Below are 17619 nucleotides of genomic sequence, written 5' to 3'. Positions count from 1 at the left end.
CCCCGCCTGCCCCGTCGGGCGACGGCCATTTGACCATATTTGTTAATTTTTCAGTTATTGTTTTGTTAAGATGTACGAGGCAGGCAATATACATACATATTATGATAGACAGTTAGGTGTAATGATCCGCATCGGGTGCAATAAAGGCGATGGTAATTGAATGATCGCCGCTGCGGCCGCGGGTGGGCGCGGCGGGGGGATGTCGGATATACGAGCGGGGCGCCACTGGCCCCGGCGCCGTCGCACGCCCTTGTTCAAGCTTTTTAATTTAGCGCACCGCTTAACGCTTTGTACCTGGTTTTGTCCGTGGATTTGAATTTTATTCAACTTTTAGCGTAGATGATAAAAAGAGAAAGGAAGTATCCTAATATTAACCGACCACAGAACACAGATTCGACATCAGCAAAAATCGTAATAATTAATGCAATGCTTAATGTTTCTGCGTCAGGTCTATTGTGATAGTGACCGATTTAGAAGAGTTAGTCAATTGCTATTCATCTCCGATATTCCAGAGTTGTCTCAAGCGTTTTGATCGCTGAACAAATTGACTTTAGCTACTTGATTAAAGATAAATGTGACAATATTATTTATTATGATATCTCGTCGTCCATCACTTAAGGCGCGGATAAGTAACAGGAAGCGATGCGACAATTGTCAGCGGTCGAATTAGCCGCCCCCCTCTCTGACCTGTCGCCCCCCGCCGCCCGTCGCCCGCTGCGCCCGTCGCGACCGCCGCGGCCGGACGACGGTCATTGATTCTTCAACGCGCTGGCGCCGCACCGACCGCCTTTTGTTTTACGATTTTATTGTCATAAGTAAGATGCTTATCGAATTAACTGAGGATTGCCTGTTGTTATTCTATTAAAAAGTTCTTCGCCGTTCATCGTTGGTACGATGCAAAATTAAATATATTTATGGTACTGTTGGTTAGAAATCAATTTCTTATACCTCAGGAATTAATTTTATGACTCTGATATATAGACAATTCGATGTCGGTAAAGAGCTTCCACATATTGATAGTATATAAGTCTCCACGATTATCCATTTAGGGGCTGAATTAATCAACCAGGTAATAGAAAAAAATCGACTCTAACAAGAATCTTAGATATCGTAAAATATAGAGGTATATATAGATGAGGTTGCGTTAAGTTTTTTTGTTAGAGTTAAGCTACGAAGTTTTGTTATTGCATCCATCAAAAATAAACAAAAACTCACGTTGTTAACATCGGCAATAATTTAATAAAGTTGCAGAGGAAATATGTCGCGAGCGCGTGCGCATATATCAATATTAAGGGGACGTCGCGGTCCGCCTGGCGCCACCGAATCGGTCTCTTCCTTCGGCAACCGGGATGCACAGATTGTCCTTGCGTCTCTCATCGCTCTTATCCTGTTACGAAACATCCGCTTTTATACCACAGCTTCGATTCAAATTTTCCTTGAACTTGAATTTTAAGAAATAACTTTCAAATTTATATACTACAAGTTGTCGCCCGCAACTCTATCCGCGCGGCATTAAAAAAAAACTTAATTAGTAGCCTATGTGTTCTTCCAGACTATGTTCTACATCTATGCCAAATTTCAGCCACATCTATGCAGCCGTTTTTCTAATAAGGAAAGGATGGGAAGTGGAAGTAGACTTTTCGGATGAGAGGATGCATGGAAAGGGAAAATATTTTCTTTCTGTGCATCCTTTCCTCCGTCGATTAAAGCTAGGCAAGGCATATGCAATTGCGTATGTCTATGGGCAACGGTCACTTCGCTATTTCAGCGATTTTAGGTGGCCGCTCGCTCGTTTGCCACCTTATAATATAAAAAAAGATACCTTCGTTTGTTTGAAGACATCTTTTTTTTTAGCTATCCATCTTAGCTGTTGCCCGCGACTTCCTTTGGGTGTCTTTGGGTTATAGGATTGAGTTATGTTGTTGTTGTGATTTAAATACATATGTAACGTATCTATAACAAGTAATGATTATATTAATCATGTGTGTTTTCATTAATGAAATAAAATTTGGCCATCGCTTAATCAAATACATGGTATTACATGTAATTACAAGCGATAAATGTAATTATCATTATATTATCTTGTATCTGGAGCTGTGATTACCAAAGCGCTTGAGACGATAAACATTTTATCGATATAAAAATAATTCAACTCAATTTTATATCCCTAATAGTTTAATTGGAAACGTTAAGTTTTTTACACGTAATTACGAAGATAGCTCCCAGTTTTTTTTTAGTATTATCTGTAATGGGTTAAGTGTTTTAATGTGTTTATTAAAATGACCCAAGATATTGATATCGCAGGTTAGTTCTTTTTTATTGCATAAAGTAAATGCATTCTTAGTCATTGCTCTTTGTTTTTACGAAAGTAGAATGTAATAGATATTGAATGGAGTTCTTTATTAAGATAGTATTTATAGAATAAATTCTTAATCTAGATTTAGATATAGAAGTAGATGATTATAGAAAATAGGAAACAATATTTTCGGTCTATTGAATGATTTTAATTCAAAGATATGTGTGAAGTCAACCAACCCGCATTTGGCCAGCGTGGTTGACTATGGCCTAATCACCCTCAACTTAGGGTAGGCTCCGAGCCCCTCGGTGGGGACGTATAGTTAGCTGATGATGATGATGATGAATGATTTTATGAAATTCTTAATACGCGAGATTCTTTAGCAGTATTTATTAACGTTTAAAAAAGGGAATTTTGCGTAAAATTTCTAAAAATAATTTTATTTATCAATGACATTGCATAATCAATATAAGTAAATTATCTAAATATATGCTTTTGGAGTAAATATAAAAGTATATAAAGTGATTTTGTGATAAAGTTAATGTTATAAGTTTTTTTTTACGTGAATATTCTGGATTGCCTGGAAGAGATCGCTTATAGTACCACACATACACGTTTTATAATATTATAATATTAGTTTGAGTAATTTCTATGTTCAATAAAAGGGTCATAAAAAAGTGAGTGAAATTTAATGTTAATCATTACGTGAGAGTTAATGAAAAGTTTAGTGTTGTTTTAGCACTGTATTAATACAGTTTTTTAAATAAATGAAAATATAATAAAAGCGAATCGTATTGCTTTGTTTCTGGGTTTAAGTAGACGAATGTAACCTTTAAAATCTTTGTTATAAAGTTCAAGATTGTGAATGGCAGTTCTTAATTAAAACGGATCAACGTACGTCCGATTTTTAACTGAAAGTCATTAGAGTTTATTTATAAGTCTAACTTCGTTTCAATTGCTACTGCCATTATTATCTGATCGCTACAAATTGTACTACATTCAAATTAATTGGATTTTCTCAATTATTTAAAAAGAAATTGCTTTTCTTTTAATCTTGTATGATTTTTATATTATAAAATTAATCATAAATATGTTTTCAGCAAACGTAAAAACGGAGCCTTTCAAGATGCTTTTAAAAGACTATTTTTATTAAACATGTTTTTACACATTACAATTTAGTCAACCAGCTTTCGTCCGCACAGAATTAAAAAAAAACTTAGTCTTTAACCTATGTGTTCTTCCTGACTGTATTCTACATCTGTGCTCGATTTCAACAAGAGTTGTTTTAAACACACGTAATAAGAAATAACCATCCATCCAAACTTTCGCATTTTTAATATTGGTAAGATTGTAAATAAGATAAGATAATTTACTGTGTACCATGAAAATAAGCCAGGAACACATCTACAACGATGACGTCATCGAAGCGTTCTTGTAGAGCAAAAAGTTTAGAAAATGATCTAAATTCAAGTTTAACAACATGTCTAGTTATTGTGAACTCATTGTATCAAAATATGTTTATACTAAAATAATGCTCATTGAAAAAAAATCGACGTAAAAACAAATTAAAGGTTGCCATAAGCGGACTGCTCAATGCATCAAGCGGCGGCATAGCTACTGCCAATTGTATTTTACAGCGCACAGCCAAATTAATAAAGAAAATTATTTTGTCTAGGTGTTTCGGCCAGTGAAGCCCTGAGAAACGGCATCTGCCACTCGCTGTGGGGCTCCAGTGTGCAGCGCCCGGAGCCCAGGCTGGCCTCGCCTCCTCCGCCGCAGACTCACGATTCTTATAATGTCAGAGGTAAGAATATACTTAGTTTATTACTTAGATATACGAAAAAATCACCAAATTTGAGATATTTAAAGTGACATTCCTCTCGTTCATCCCATCTCCAATTTCATGTTGGCACCCCTGTTCTTCTATTCTCAAAACTAATCTTTCTTTGGTATTTTTGACATGTTGGTCATCTGTATGCTTAAATGGTTTTACGCCATAACCAATATAGAATTTGCATACAAATTGAGACAACAAAAAAAGGTTTGTCAAAGGTGTAGAAATAAATTCTGCAGCAAATAATTTGGTTGATTTACAGCACCCTTTGCTTGTCTGTATCCAATAACACGAGTTCTGAGCAAATCCCACGGCTTCAGATTTGGGCTTGACATATCTTATCAGGGACCGACAGCGCGTATCGCTGGCGAAATTACGTTTGTTTTATGACTCTGATTTGCCGGCGGCGGCGACAAAGGTATCACAGATACCGTGTGTCGACAGTTTAAACGTCCGCTGCGTGTTATGATGCTTGTAATTCATATATCGAACACAAATTTCGATATCGACGATAACGCGGTAGCGTCAGCAAAACAATATTTATTAACGTTTTATAGTATATTTTTATGCTATTTATGGTCAAGGTTGCTAAAGTCCAATGGATGAGTCGACTTATAAAGTTTATGTCATCGTCGGGGATAGGTTACTAAATGTAATAACCTAGGAATCGTAGAGAAGTTTACAATAGTTTTTATTTTAATTTTTACATTTGAATGCTGTGTACGCCTGTCATCTGTATGTTCCTCTGTTTGTATTATCTGTATATGCTCGTGTTTGTTGAATATAGACTTGGTGCACCTTTTTAATAAACAAATAACATTAACGTAAATTGATGAACTATCTATTAAATGACGATAGAGATTTAAATGAATAAAAAAGGTTACACATTCCATTATTGACTCTTTTTTGTTTTAAATTAATAAAAAACTAAAACTAATGAATTCTCTTAAAACACACACACACATACGAGTAGCTATATCGATTATGAAACTCTTTAAAAATATGAGATATTTTTGTGGTGACCCTCCATCGCCCTCGTCTCGCACGTTGTAAATCCGATTTGGACATGTGTACCCTTGTGAGCAAACATTAGTGTACAAGATAACGTTTTGTAATCCGCCCGTTTGAAATGTGTGCATTGTCACATGGATGAAACTATTTATAAACTATCATCCTAACTCTATTTATTCTAGAAAAATATCATATAGATCGTATAACATTAAATTGAAAAATCGTTAAATAATTCATCCAATTCCTAGTAAATATAGAGCTATATTATAACATCGTTGAAACACAAATAAGAAATGTAATCTATGAAAGAAATATTTAAATTTACGACTTTTATCAATTGTATTCATATTTAACCAATCATTCAATAACAAAATACGTAACGTAGTCTTTACACTAAGGTGACCACAATGTTCAATCAATCAAAGGGTAACATTCGTGCACGCCAAGTGTATCAATATTTGCGCGGCGGCCACGCGGGCACGATATCGCCCCATGAACCCCTGTTTACCCTATTATTCACGTCTTTGTTTGTCAAGTCCAGCCAAGCCACTCGGCTTTGCTGTTTAAAGTTCGCGTGACATACCGTCATGATCATTGAAGCAAAGTCATTGCCTTTGTGTCATTTAAAAAAAAATTCTAAAATAGTTAACTGCTATTCACCAGTTTTATAATCTAATAACGTAACAGTGGTAGAGCCCGCTTTAACATCTTCGCACGAATCGGCCCGGCTCGGTGAAATACCACGACCACACAGAAGATAGGCGTGAAATGGAAGCAATTCCGCGTTTCGTCTTATGAGTGTGCGTCCCGGAGGCCTAATTAAGTCCTCTTTTCCTTTCCACCCTTTTTCTTATAAGAAAAGGGTGCATGGGAAGGGAAAATATTTTCTTTCTGTGCATCTCTCCTCCGTCGACTAAAGGTAGGCAACGCATGTGCAATTGCGTATGTCTATGGGTAACGGTCACTTCGCTATTTCAGCGATTTTAGGTGGGCGCTCGCTTGTTTGCCAACCTTATGATATAAAAAAACGTAAATTATCTAATGATATTCATCCATAGAGAATTAAAATTAAGACTAGATAGATGACAAAGTATAGTTTCGAGGCATGAAATGGCATTTTACAATATAACAAGATGTACGATTCGACACATAAAATGAAAATGGGTTAACTGTTGACAATTCCGTGTTAATCCAATAATAAAGACCGTCGTTATCCAAAGAATTGTAAGGTCATGGTATAAAAAAATTCATACAAGTAAACATAATCCAACATGACAAGAAAAAAACTCATTAAAGGAAGTTACCTCGTAAACACGCTCGTAATCACAAATCTAGGCACACTTTAAATAGTAATTATCAAAGCTGAATTTAATCTCAAAGACGCCGCGAGTGACATTTCGTCAACGTTCCAAAGACGACAATTGTAAAACTAATCGCATACAAACTTTATCAAGAGATTTTCGTCTTTATTGCTTGGTAATAAAGATTGAACGCGTTGAATTATACACGTTTTGGAGGTAAACGTAAATTGGTTTATGACACAAACACGACGCGTGCTATTGTTTCAGCAAATAATTCGTAGAAACTTCGAGCGGAGAAATCGGGGCACGTACTCAAGCCCGACGTCGCCCGGGATTGTTTACCGTTACTTCGTACTATCTAAGGAAACCTGGGAAGAAGTGGATGATACATTATTACCATACTCTTCCATTGTTTAAATACTTCAAAGTAGTGAAAAACAAAAGAAAGATATCAGGAATTTTTTTCAAAAAAATCAAAAAACTATTTTTTTTACAATTTTTTTTTCGAGAGATTTTATTCCGTTAGTATAAAAAGCAGCTGCTGTCAAGATATCTGTATTATCATAGTTACTCGTAAAATGCAAGGCACTCGAATACGTGTAATAAAGTATGAAATTTTGTACAGACTCGTGAGACGTGAGCGTGTGACGTTGTCCGCAAATATCGAAAGGCGTGGTAACCGTAATCTCGTTCTGTCGGAATTCGAGAACGATAACATGAAATCCGTCAGATCTTGCCGCAGTAAGCCCTGATTTATCAAACTTATCTGGAAAACACACTGTCAATGCTAAGACCGACCGAGAAGAATCTGACATTAGATTACAGGCATCGCTTCTATCATTATTTGGGATATTTTAAATTGCAATTTTAATAACGAAGTGTACTAGCAATATTTTTAAGAGTTCCGTACCTCATAGGAAAAAAACGGAAAGTATATAGGATCACTTTGTTGTCCATCCGTCTGTCTGTTAAGACCCTTTTATTATTGAATAAACATTTTTCTTTCTTATTTATTTTGGAAGACACAAAATAACTAATTATGTTAGGGAGAAAATCCGGAAATTAGCCAGTGCATTGACTCAACACTAGCCTTACTAAAATGTCGACGTTTATGTCCCCTCGCCATTCTGACACTAGACTTTGTAACGAAAACACGTCATTCGCGCCATTAATGTCTAAAAGTTATTTTAAAATAATGAACTACTCCCCATAGCCTTATAGCGTAATATAAAGCCTAGAAAATTGTGACAATTTTAGTAGAAAAAATATAGTAATACTGTGTTTTATATTCTAAATATTTCTTTGAAGTGTTAATACTAAGATTTTTTTTCATTCACTCGATTATTATAAAATTTTACATATGTCTTGGTATACATTCAAAGTTTTATAGTTAAGTAGCAAAATAATAGATGCCGTTGATAAATATGTATATATCGCTTACGTCACTTCCTTAGCGAAAAGAAAACTAAGCAACCGTAAAGATAAAAGGATCAACATAACTTTATGTAATCAATATGACTATCAAACAGTAATCGCATACCGCGGACCTTCGATATATTACTTTGATTACTTTAATACCCAGTAAAAGAACTGATTATACTAGAAAAAATCCAATATGAATCTACCCGAGGTTTAAGATAACGAACAATAGAACATAATATTTTCAAACGTAACGGCTATTCACATTCACGGAAAAAGACAATAGCCAATCGGAGAGCGTTTATATTTGTATGCGTGCGGGCTATGTGTATGTGTGCTGTTACGGAATTAATTTGGACACGTCGCGTCATTTACAATCCTAGATTTAGGTAATCCCTGCAGATAAATGGAATTAAAAACATTATTGTGGCCGATAAAATGTATTAAAAGCGAATGATAACATTTGATTTATACTTATTATTTTATTACTCATTTTCGATTATTTTGAATAAATTATAAATTGGTTTAGGTTTTAAAATGTTTTTCATTAAAATAAAAACAAGATGGCGCCTGAAATTATTTATACTTATCTACAATAGTCTTTTAGCGTCTAATCTACATGATGAAATAAAGAAAATCTAAAATCTAGACCTGTTTTTGATTAAATTAAGTAATTTTAACGCACTTTTCATAAAAAGATTAGATATTAAGTAAGCTAAGTTAGAATTAATTATGCTTAATACATGACTTAATATTACATCGTGTTAGGGAATGGTTTTCGATTTCAAAATATGAGGAGTCACGCGTCAATCGTTTATCAAGATTAGCGTTTCCAATAAAATATTTAATAATAATCCCCCGTTATATGGGGACCGTGACAAATTTCATTTTTAATAAACTCACTCATCGCATTGGTATTTTGAACATCCTGTTGTAGACAAATGATAAAGACATAAGTAAAAAGTCTAGAATTTTAATTTAACACATAAGCAATCATAAAAAACATAATCTTTAAATCTTAGACCGCCAGGTTGATGGACCTCACCATCTGAATGGCTGGCAGTCCACAACGGTGCGATTCTCGCGCAATTTCTTGGCTCACACAGCCGCGTTGTGTCTGTCCTCGGCGGTATTTCTAAACCAATACGACTTAAGGACCTTCAAGAAGCGTGCATACCCATAAAGGCCGGCAACGCATCTGCAGTTCCTCTGGTGTTGCAGATGTCCATGGGTGTCGTTGATCACTTCGATGTTCCCGCAGTTCGTTTTCCCCTTCTCCTATAAAAATTTATCAATTTGGCTAAAAATATCATTTTACATTAATTATACCTAACTTTAAATAACAATTTTTCCACCCCAGTCTTTATTTTTCGATTATGAATGATTTTATGTGTTAATTTTGAATCCCAGATATCTGTTATAAAAACTGTGAATTTAAACTTATTATAAGTCCTTCCCATTGGGACTTATCTTACTTAAATAACCAACCTTTGAAACCATACTAGTATTTTTTTGGAAATCTTTGTTTAAAAAAAAAAGATTTTTAAATTACTGTTCTTAAGTTAATTCCATTACGCAGTTACAAACGGATGCATTTTTTTCTGTGCATACAGCGCGTAATGATCATTAAAGTCTGCCAGTTTGCAAACCTAATGCAATTTTAATTATAATAGGCGCGGCTCTCGCGGTGCATTCAGATTATTTTTCAGAGTGCTTTTAACAAATTAAAAATAAACGTTTGCGGTTGGAAGAGGGCGCTGGAAAACGTTTGTTTCCGCTCAATAGGGGTATGTTTATATGCTTTACTCGTATGGACAAACGGATAGACAAATAATTACCTTACTAATATTATAAATGCGAAAGTTTAGATGGATGTATGTTATAAGGTATCTCCGGAACGGCTCAACGGATCTCGATGAAATTTGACACAGATGTAAATATAGTTTGGAAGAACACATAGGCTATTTTTTTTTAATTCCGCGCGGACAGAGTCGCGGGTAACAGCTTGTAATAAATAAATAACTGCTTGGTTATGTAGCAAATAAATTTAACTGCAATAACTGCTGAGAAAGTTTTTTTTTGTTTATACAATAATGTCAATTTGATGATAACAAACAAAATAATAATTTAGTAGTTAAGCAAGTGTAAAATAATATAAATTATCGTGTATTCACACATATCAAATCTTTATAATTACAGAATAAGACCTACAATAGAAGGCAATAATGACAGTCTTTGAATTACACATCGCTTTGAATGGGGTCTGTCTATTCAATATTTTGCAAGGCCATGAATTCAAGCGTACTGTTGGGGCGGAACAATGAATCTAAATAACCATTAATATGTAATAAATACTATGGAGCAATAAAACCGTGTCGTTGGGGTACAAATAAACAAGTGCAGAGGGCGAGAGGTTCAGGCGTGAGGTCTAATATTTAAAGTCATACTACAATAGAGTGCAGTTTGTTTGGAAGTTATACTAGCTTCATACGAGGGTAATTCAGTGAACAGAATAGTACTACTGTTTGAAAGCATACGTCTAAATAAAGGAGTGTATTGACAATAGGAGTTTTCACTGGCGAAACATTTGTATGAAAACATATTGTTCTCTTTCAATTTTATTAAAATAGAATAGAATAAACTATATGTTTTAATAGAAATTGCTTCCTCAATTTTATGACAAATGTGCGTTTAATTAATTGGAGTGCTGTATTTATGCTCTACCTCCGTGTTCAGCCCTCGTGTGAAAAAAGCATAACGGATGCGATTGGTTTCGCTCTGCATCGCAACAGCTGTTATTTTTCAGACGGGGGCAGATCTTCATTAGCGCAACTTGTCACAGCTATAGATGGATGTTTGTTTTTGGACAGCGTGAGCGCGAACTGATGGTCACTTGATGTATGTGGATCATAGGGGAATTGAGTTTGAATTAAACTAAATTCGTAAAAGTACTCTCACAAGATCATTTGTGTCCTTTGTTAAAAGTTAAGTCTATATCTGTTATATATTTAAGTCAGATCTTGTCTTAAATCTGGAATAATTGAACACGGGTTTAAGCTAGAACACATTTAACTCAGGCCACAAAATTTTAATTCAATAAAACTAATTAAATAAAATAAAAAAGTGCCTTATAAATTTGTGTCATTGTATGAACTATATCTAAAAACATGTGAATAAATTAAAGAAAAAATAACGAAACCAATTAATTTGTAACAGCGAATGGGTGAACAAATATTAGTTTGGAATAACAAAAGCAACGGAGCATCGACCCGCTAAACAAAACGAATTGAACATCGAACACTGTGGAGTCGCGCCCACGGATTAGTGAATTGTAAAAAAAGATTGGGGTCCGTTGGAGTCGAGGCGAGACCGACGTGTTAATTACTGGGGCCGGCCCCGAGCTGCGAGGGCTGAACAGATGAAAGTCAATTTGCTGCTGCGACATGATACGGCTCATTTCGTCGTTCGCTACAAGTGCGGCACCTGCACACTTTCCCTGCCCTACCCTGGCCCGGGGCAAGGGACGCGGGAGGCGTGCACTGCCCCTTTGTGCTCTTTCAACAAACATTTTGCGAGTTGCACTCTAAAGGGTTGCGGATGTAATATTTTTTCAAATGTTTATTTTGCTTTTCGGATCGCTTTTTTCGTTTCTTGCTTTATGTTTGTTTTTCCTTTCTGATTGAATTATTGATACTTTTGTTTAAAATGAATAACGTAAATTTTATTATCTTAGTACAACTCATTGCCATTGTTAAGAATATACCCTTTGCTTGCCATTTGGATCGATAAAGATACTATGAATCATAGTTTTTCGAATCTGTTGCATAATATTTAGTTTTTCAATTTTGAAGTTATTGACGACATGTTCTCTTTTGCAGAAGAAATCAAATTCGGCATCAACAGACTTGTTGGGGAAAGACACGATGAAGAAGAAGACGAGACGCATAATATAGAAACAGTCAGACCTGATAATGTTTCTCCAAACTCCAGATGCGGTAGCCCTTGTTGGGCGCCATCACCTCAATCTCCTCGTTCGATTCGTTCTAGTTCCCCTGAACTAGAAGTAGATTCTCCCCCCTCATCACCTAGAAGACCGCCCGATTCATCACCTCCTTTAAAAAGATCAGAGGCGTTTTCAGTAAGCGCTCTTCTAAGACCAGATGCGCCGCGAGTACAGCCACAGAGACCATTCCTATATCCACCGCTTCCTTTCGCGGAGTTCCTCAGAGATGCGGGTAGTCTTGGTCTTCCTGGTTGGGGTGGTTATAGTAACTTATACCTTCACGCTGTTCAAGCAGCCGGCCCTGAGTTACTTCGACTAAGAGCTGCGGTATTAGGTGCTCCTAGCCCTTTAACCAGACCATTGCCTATTGGAGATGTCTACTCGTGTGTTAAATGCGAAAAGATGTTTAGCACCCCTCATGGATTAGAAGTACACGCTCGAAGGTCTCATAATGGGAAGAGACCATTTGCCTGCGAATTGTGCAGCAAGACTTTTGGACATGAAATCAGTCTCAGCCAGCACAGGTGAGTGGTCTATTCAATCTATTTACTTTCATAATTATTTTAAAATGCTCTCATTTAAACTCGCAGTCCTGATAAATTTGACTGCCAATGTGCTATCATTTGAATTAAGGGCGCATACCCACCAATTGGCACCATGCTGCAGTTTCGTAGTAGAACTGCCTATGTAGTAATCCCCTTTTCACTAACTAAATCAAGAGCCACCAATAAACCAAGACAATTGATCATCATGCTTAGAAAATAACAACATGCCTGTTACAGGGCTGTGCACAGCGTGGAGAAGGTGTTTGAGTGCAAGCAGTGCGGGAAAACATTCAAACGGTCGAGCACGCTGTCCACACATCTGCTGATCCATTCAGACACGCGTCCCTACCCCTGCCAGTACTGCGGGAAGCGCTTCCACCAGAAGTCAGACATGAAGAAACATACATACATCCATACAGGTAAGACGAGGAAGAGATTAGAAATTGCTATAATTAAGAAAATTGTACTTCACCTTGTTCAACAATGAACAAACCACGAAATCTTATGCGATGTTACGGAATCCAGTCCAAAGCCGACCTGAATAAGCTGTTCATTCTTCAATTTACACATTTAAGATATGCTTTAATATTTCAAACATACCTCATTCTTTACTTAACGATAATATTTCACTCTTAACTCCTTCAGCTTCTATAATGGATCCTATTAACAAACCCTTATTCAAAGTTGTGTCAACATCTTACCCCAACATCCCCTTGTCACATAATTAATGTACATTAACAGCTTAAGATAAGTTAGCTACTTGTTTTATAATATTCGTTTGCGACTGCGCCAGTAAAGTTTATAGAGTATGTAGAGTTGAATGTACTGAGATTCACAGGTAATTAAAATGAAAAGCATAAAATAAATTCATGTAAAATTATACTTAACTTTATAAAAAATCCTTCATACTAATGTTAGCAACAAAAGTCGTTTTCGGTTCTAGTAAAGGAATTGGAAAGAAACATAATTAATTTAAATTAACATTAATTAATTTTATCACCAAGATATAATATTTCGACATATTCGGTATAAATGAACGATTTTGTCAGGCGTTTAGTATCCAACAGATGTTTGAACTTGGTTTCAACAATAACAACAAATATAACTTAATAACTCAATGTTTCACGAATAAAGATAGGAACAGAGATTTTACGGTACTTTTATATTTTTTTACGCAGTAATTTCAAGTTCATGAAACACTACAGCCGTGTGTAGTACGTCTATTCATGAATTTAAGATGTTGCGGTTGCTATCCCTGTCTCACTAACATTTAACTCGGCGTACCTCAGCGTCGAGACCACGAAGATTGCTGTTCAACCCTCACAACAATTCACACAACGATTGGTATTTTGTTGAGAAATAAGATTATCTTAAAGCTCAGAGTTTATTACTATTATATTGCCCCATGATTCGAATCTTCTACTTAAATTTTGTAAGAAACTCGGAATTAAAGTAGTAAAAATTAATATTTTAACTGCTTGTCTTTTGAAAAGCTTGACTAAGTTTTTCCCAAATAAAAAATCTTATAAATTCAACCTCGCATTTTTTGACATGTTCCATTCATGAATACCATTTAGTAGAATGAAAATTTATTCATCTCTATTACGTCGCCCACCTATAAATCAACCCAGAGCTGAAACATGTGCCCCAATAACTAACCCGACCCTTGTATTTATTGTCTCATTCGCACTTATCGTTAAATAGAAATCTGTTTCTCTCGCACACACTGTTCGAAGTGAAAACGGCGAATCTATGCCTGAATCACGGACGATAGAGCCCTCCTCCCACGTCTTAAATGAACTGGGGAGTGCAGTATGTATAGCGATGAACGAGAATGGCGAAGGCATTCGTTGCGAATACCGCTTTACATAATACACATACCAGGAAAGAATAAAAACTTCATTTAAACAACTGTTAAAATCTTACTAATATAAATGCGAATGTTTAGATTGATATGGATGGATGTTTGAAGGTATCTCCAGAACAGCTGAACAGATCTCGATGAAATTTGACATACATATAGAACATAGTCTGGAAGAACACACAGGCTACTTTTATGTTTTTTTTAATCCGCGCGGGCGACGGCTAGTATTTTATAAGGAAGAACTCAGAAAAAAGAATAAGTTTTACTTTAATGCTACAGTAAAGAATTGTAATGAGATTATTTTCATTTAATTACCTTAAAATTGAATAAAATAGACGCTGGTTTCATTGTAAGGCTTAAAAAAATGAAACTGAATCTATAATTATCTGAGAATCAATTTAGAAAACTATAAAAACTGCTCGTAATATAGTAGGTAATAGGCAAAAAATGTAAAACGGATTTTTATATCGTAACTGTATAAAAGCCACCCAAATTCCTAAATGAATCTTATTCATTTTATAAACACATACGTTTAATATTTATTTGTACTCAGTCAGTACATCCATTAAAATCAGTTGCTATCTAGCCATTAGGTATCAAGCAACGAGCCGCACCTGATCCCGCCCCCTCCACCCTCTTTCTCCCGACCTGTAAATTATTAACGATATAAACTCAGCAAATAGTTGCTCGAACGTCGTTTTAATCAGTGTCTCAACTTCTTGATTAATGCGAGCCTAGACAATTTATCGTTACAAAATTTTAATATATAATTAAACTACCCTAAATTAAATACCCCAAGCTATTAGTCAATGTCGAGACAATGGGACCGAGTACCCGCGATTTGTCACCTCAACGGGACCGGTTTAATTCGACGCTAATTGAGCCGGGAAGTTTGTAAACTCGCGAAACTTCTGACACACCTGCTGGTTCGACAATTTTCAACTTGGCACCTACCGCAGTTAGTTTAGAAGCGTTTACAGTAATTGATATTAGTTGGTGTCTTGAATTATTCATATGTAACCAATTAGTACTGCATTGAATATTGCATTATATTCTATTAATTAATAAGATTATTTAATACTTATACAACCCCTATTTCTCTTTATCTAATTTAAAAATGTATAGATTTAATATAAACTACAACTAAAGCAATAATTATTAGGTTAATAAACTCTGCGTTATTACAATAAATTTATGAACAAACTAGCTGTCGCCTGCGACTCCGTCTTACCTAATTAAAAACAAACTTAATAAGTAGCTTATGCGTTCTTCCGGACTATGTTCTAAATCTATGACAAGTTTCATCAAGATCCATGCAGCCGTTCCGCAGATATCTTCAAACAAACATTCATCCATCCAACTAAACATTCTCAGTTATTATAAAATATTAGTAAGAAAAAAAAATATTGCTATAAAACATTTGGATAACTTCCTCGTAATCGTACTTTTCGCTTATTTTATCGGTAAAAATGATACGATATTCCAAATAAAGTAATGGATTGCACCCTACACAATTTGAAGAATTAAAAAATACACCTAGAAAGTTGGAAGGGAATAAAAATTCATTAAAAAATTGAAAAATATTCACCCCGACGTTGCCCTGTCTTACATAATGAATGTTTGATTTCTTCTACTGCCATTTTAAGGTATTTTTTTAAAACTCTTTCTTCTCTTAATTAGTCAGGGAATAAACAAGTGGCACATTAGCTTTCTGAATAATTACTCGGCCGCAGTTTTCCTACCGCTTTACAGCACTTTGGTTTTTTATTACGTTTTTTTTTCTGCGGTTACGTTTTGCGGTGATGAATTTAAAAGCATTTAGGTAAATTGGTCTGGTTTTATAATCGTTTTATAATTTAAAAAAAAAACGTTCTCCGAAAAAAAAATGACAGTTATATTTTGAACTAGCTTTCGCCCGCGACTCCGTCTGCGCGGAATTAAAAAAAAACAATTAGTAGTCTATGTGTTCTTCCAGACTATGTTCTATATGTCTGCCAAATTTCATCGAGATCTATACAGCCGTTTTGGAGATATCTTCAAAAAACATCCATCCATCCATCCATCCAAATATTTGTAAGATATCGTGGAAAAAGATAGTAATTGAAATTAAATACACAAAGACACCGTTGAAATAGAATTAATTCTTTCCATCGAAGATTTTAAATCGAAAAGATTGCGAGGAACGAAATTAGAAGTATAAAAGTGTAATAATTGCCATCCCCGAGCCAAATGTTCCTAACTTTACATTCAAGATCCCTGTGATTACTTTTTAAAGCCTTTCCTCGACTTAGAAATAGCTGAGAGACATCCAGAGACTTTTAACATCTTACAAATGTTATGTAATTTGAAGTTAAAGAAAAAAACTCCTTGTTACTGAATATTTATCCAATTTAAAATCTTTGAATTATTTTTTATCTAGAAATCAATTACGTGTTGTAAAACCAATGACCGAAATAAACATTAATTTAAATCTTATCGTTGGTTTTTGAGACCAAAATACCTGTATACCATTTGTTTTATACAGAGATTTTAGTCTCAGAAACACACTATTATTCATTGTCTTTGTTGCTCAGTTTACTGTAGCAAATAATAGCAAAGGTTAGCGAGGCGACAATAAAGTTCTAAATAGAGTCGGATAATCTCGATGACGAAAATAGAAATACCAATTGAAGGAGCAAAGGAAAAAAAACACCGATAAAACTAACGTCCGAATCTCTCAAAACCAATTCTTTGTACAAGATTCTTGGCTGAAAGTATTCCGTACACACGACCTTAGGGGGTGGAAATCTAAGCGGTCCATAAGGAAAGGGGGGCGGGCAATGGTGGGGGGAGGGTGTCACTCGCCCCTGGGAACTGAATCAAGGAGTGCTACGTGCTCTGAGTTTAATTAAGGATGCTGAAGAGTCTTAGGATACTTCGATTTTAGTGGCATTTTCTTTTAATTTTTTTTGTCTCTTCCGTTTGTACTTAGTTTGTTTACGTTAATTGTAAGCATTTGTTCGATTTCATTTATTACTAAATACATTGCAATTTTTAAAATGATATCCTAGTTTCCTTTTTCAAGTAAAGATTTAAAATAATTAGCATTTAAAAGTTGTTATTACCAATGTCAATAAGCGGCTGTAACCTTCTAATAACTATCAACTCGTAGACTATGAACGAAAGGCAAATTGTAACGAAATCGAGCCACTCCATAAGGTAGGGTATATAAACAATTGATGCTAAAAACGATTGGCCTTTTTGAGCTCCCAATCATCACCATCATCAGCTCACTATACGTCCCAACCGAGGGGCTCGGAGCCTACCCTAAGTTAAGGGTGATTAGGCCATAGTCAACCACGCTGGC

The 17619-nt window shown here is 35.4% G+C and overlaps 1 protein-coding gene across 2 annotated transcripts in view; it reads left to right on the top strand.

The window, feature by feature from the left end:
• sens-2 (zinc finger transcription factor senseless-2) overlaps window positions 1-17619 on the top strand; it is a 43506-nt gene that overhangs the window by 11776 nt on the left and 14111 nt on the right. The window contains exons 1-4 of one of the 2 annotated variants that reach the window (XM_013326034.1): window positions 2197-2304; window positions 3972-4100; window positions 11740-12388; window positions 12647-12828. In XM_013326034.1, coding sequence (XP_013181488.1) covers window positions 2280-2304; window positions 3972-4100; window positions 11740-12388; window positions 12647-12828 — 985 coding nt within the window. In that variant the 5' untranslated portion in view covers window positions 2197-2279. Of the gene's footprint in view, window positions 1-2196; window positions 2305-3971; window positions 4101-11739; window positions 12389-12646; window positions 12829-17619 lie in introns of those variants that run through there. The other variant, XM_013326033.1, reaches the window with a different exon arrangement.

This window comes from Papilio xuthus, unplaced genomic scaffold (assembly GCF_000836235.2).
Source record: "Papilio xuthus unplaced genomic scaffold, Pxut_1.1 DF824655.1, whole genome shotgun sequence".
Lineage (NCBI taxonomy): Eukaryota > Metazoa > Arthropoda > Insecta > Lepidoptera > Papilionidae > Papilio > Papilio xuthus.
Note: the sequence above shows the minus strand (reverse complement) of the source record. Positions and strands in the feature narration are given on the sequence as shown.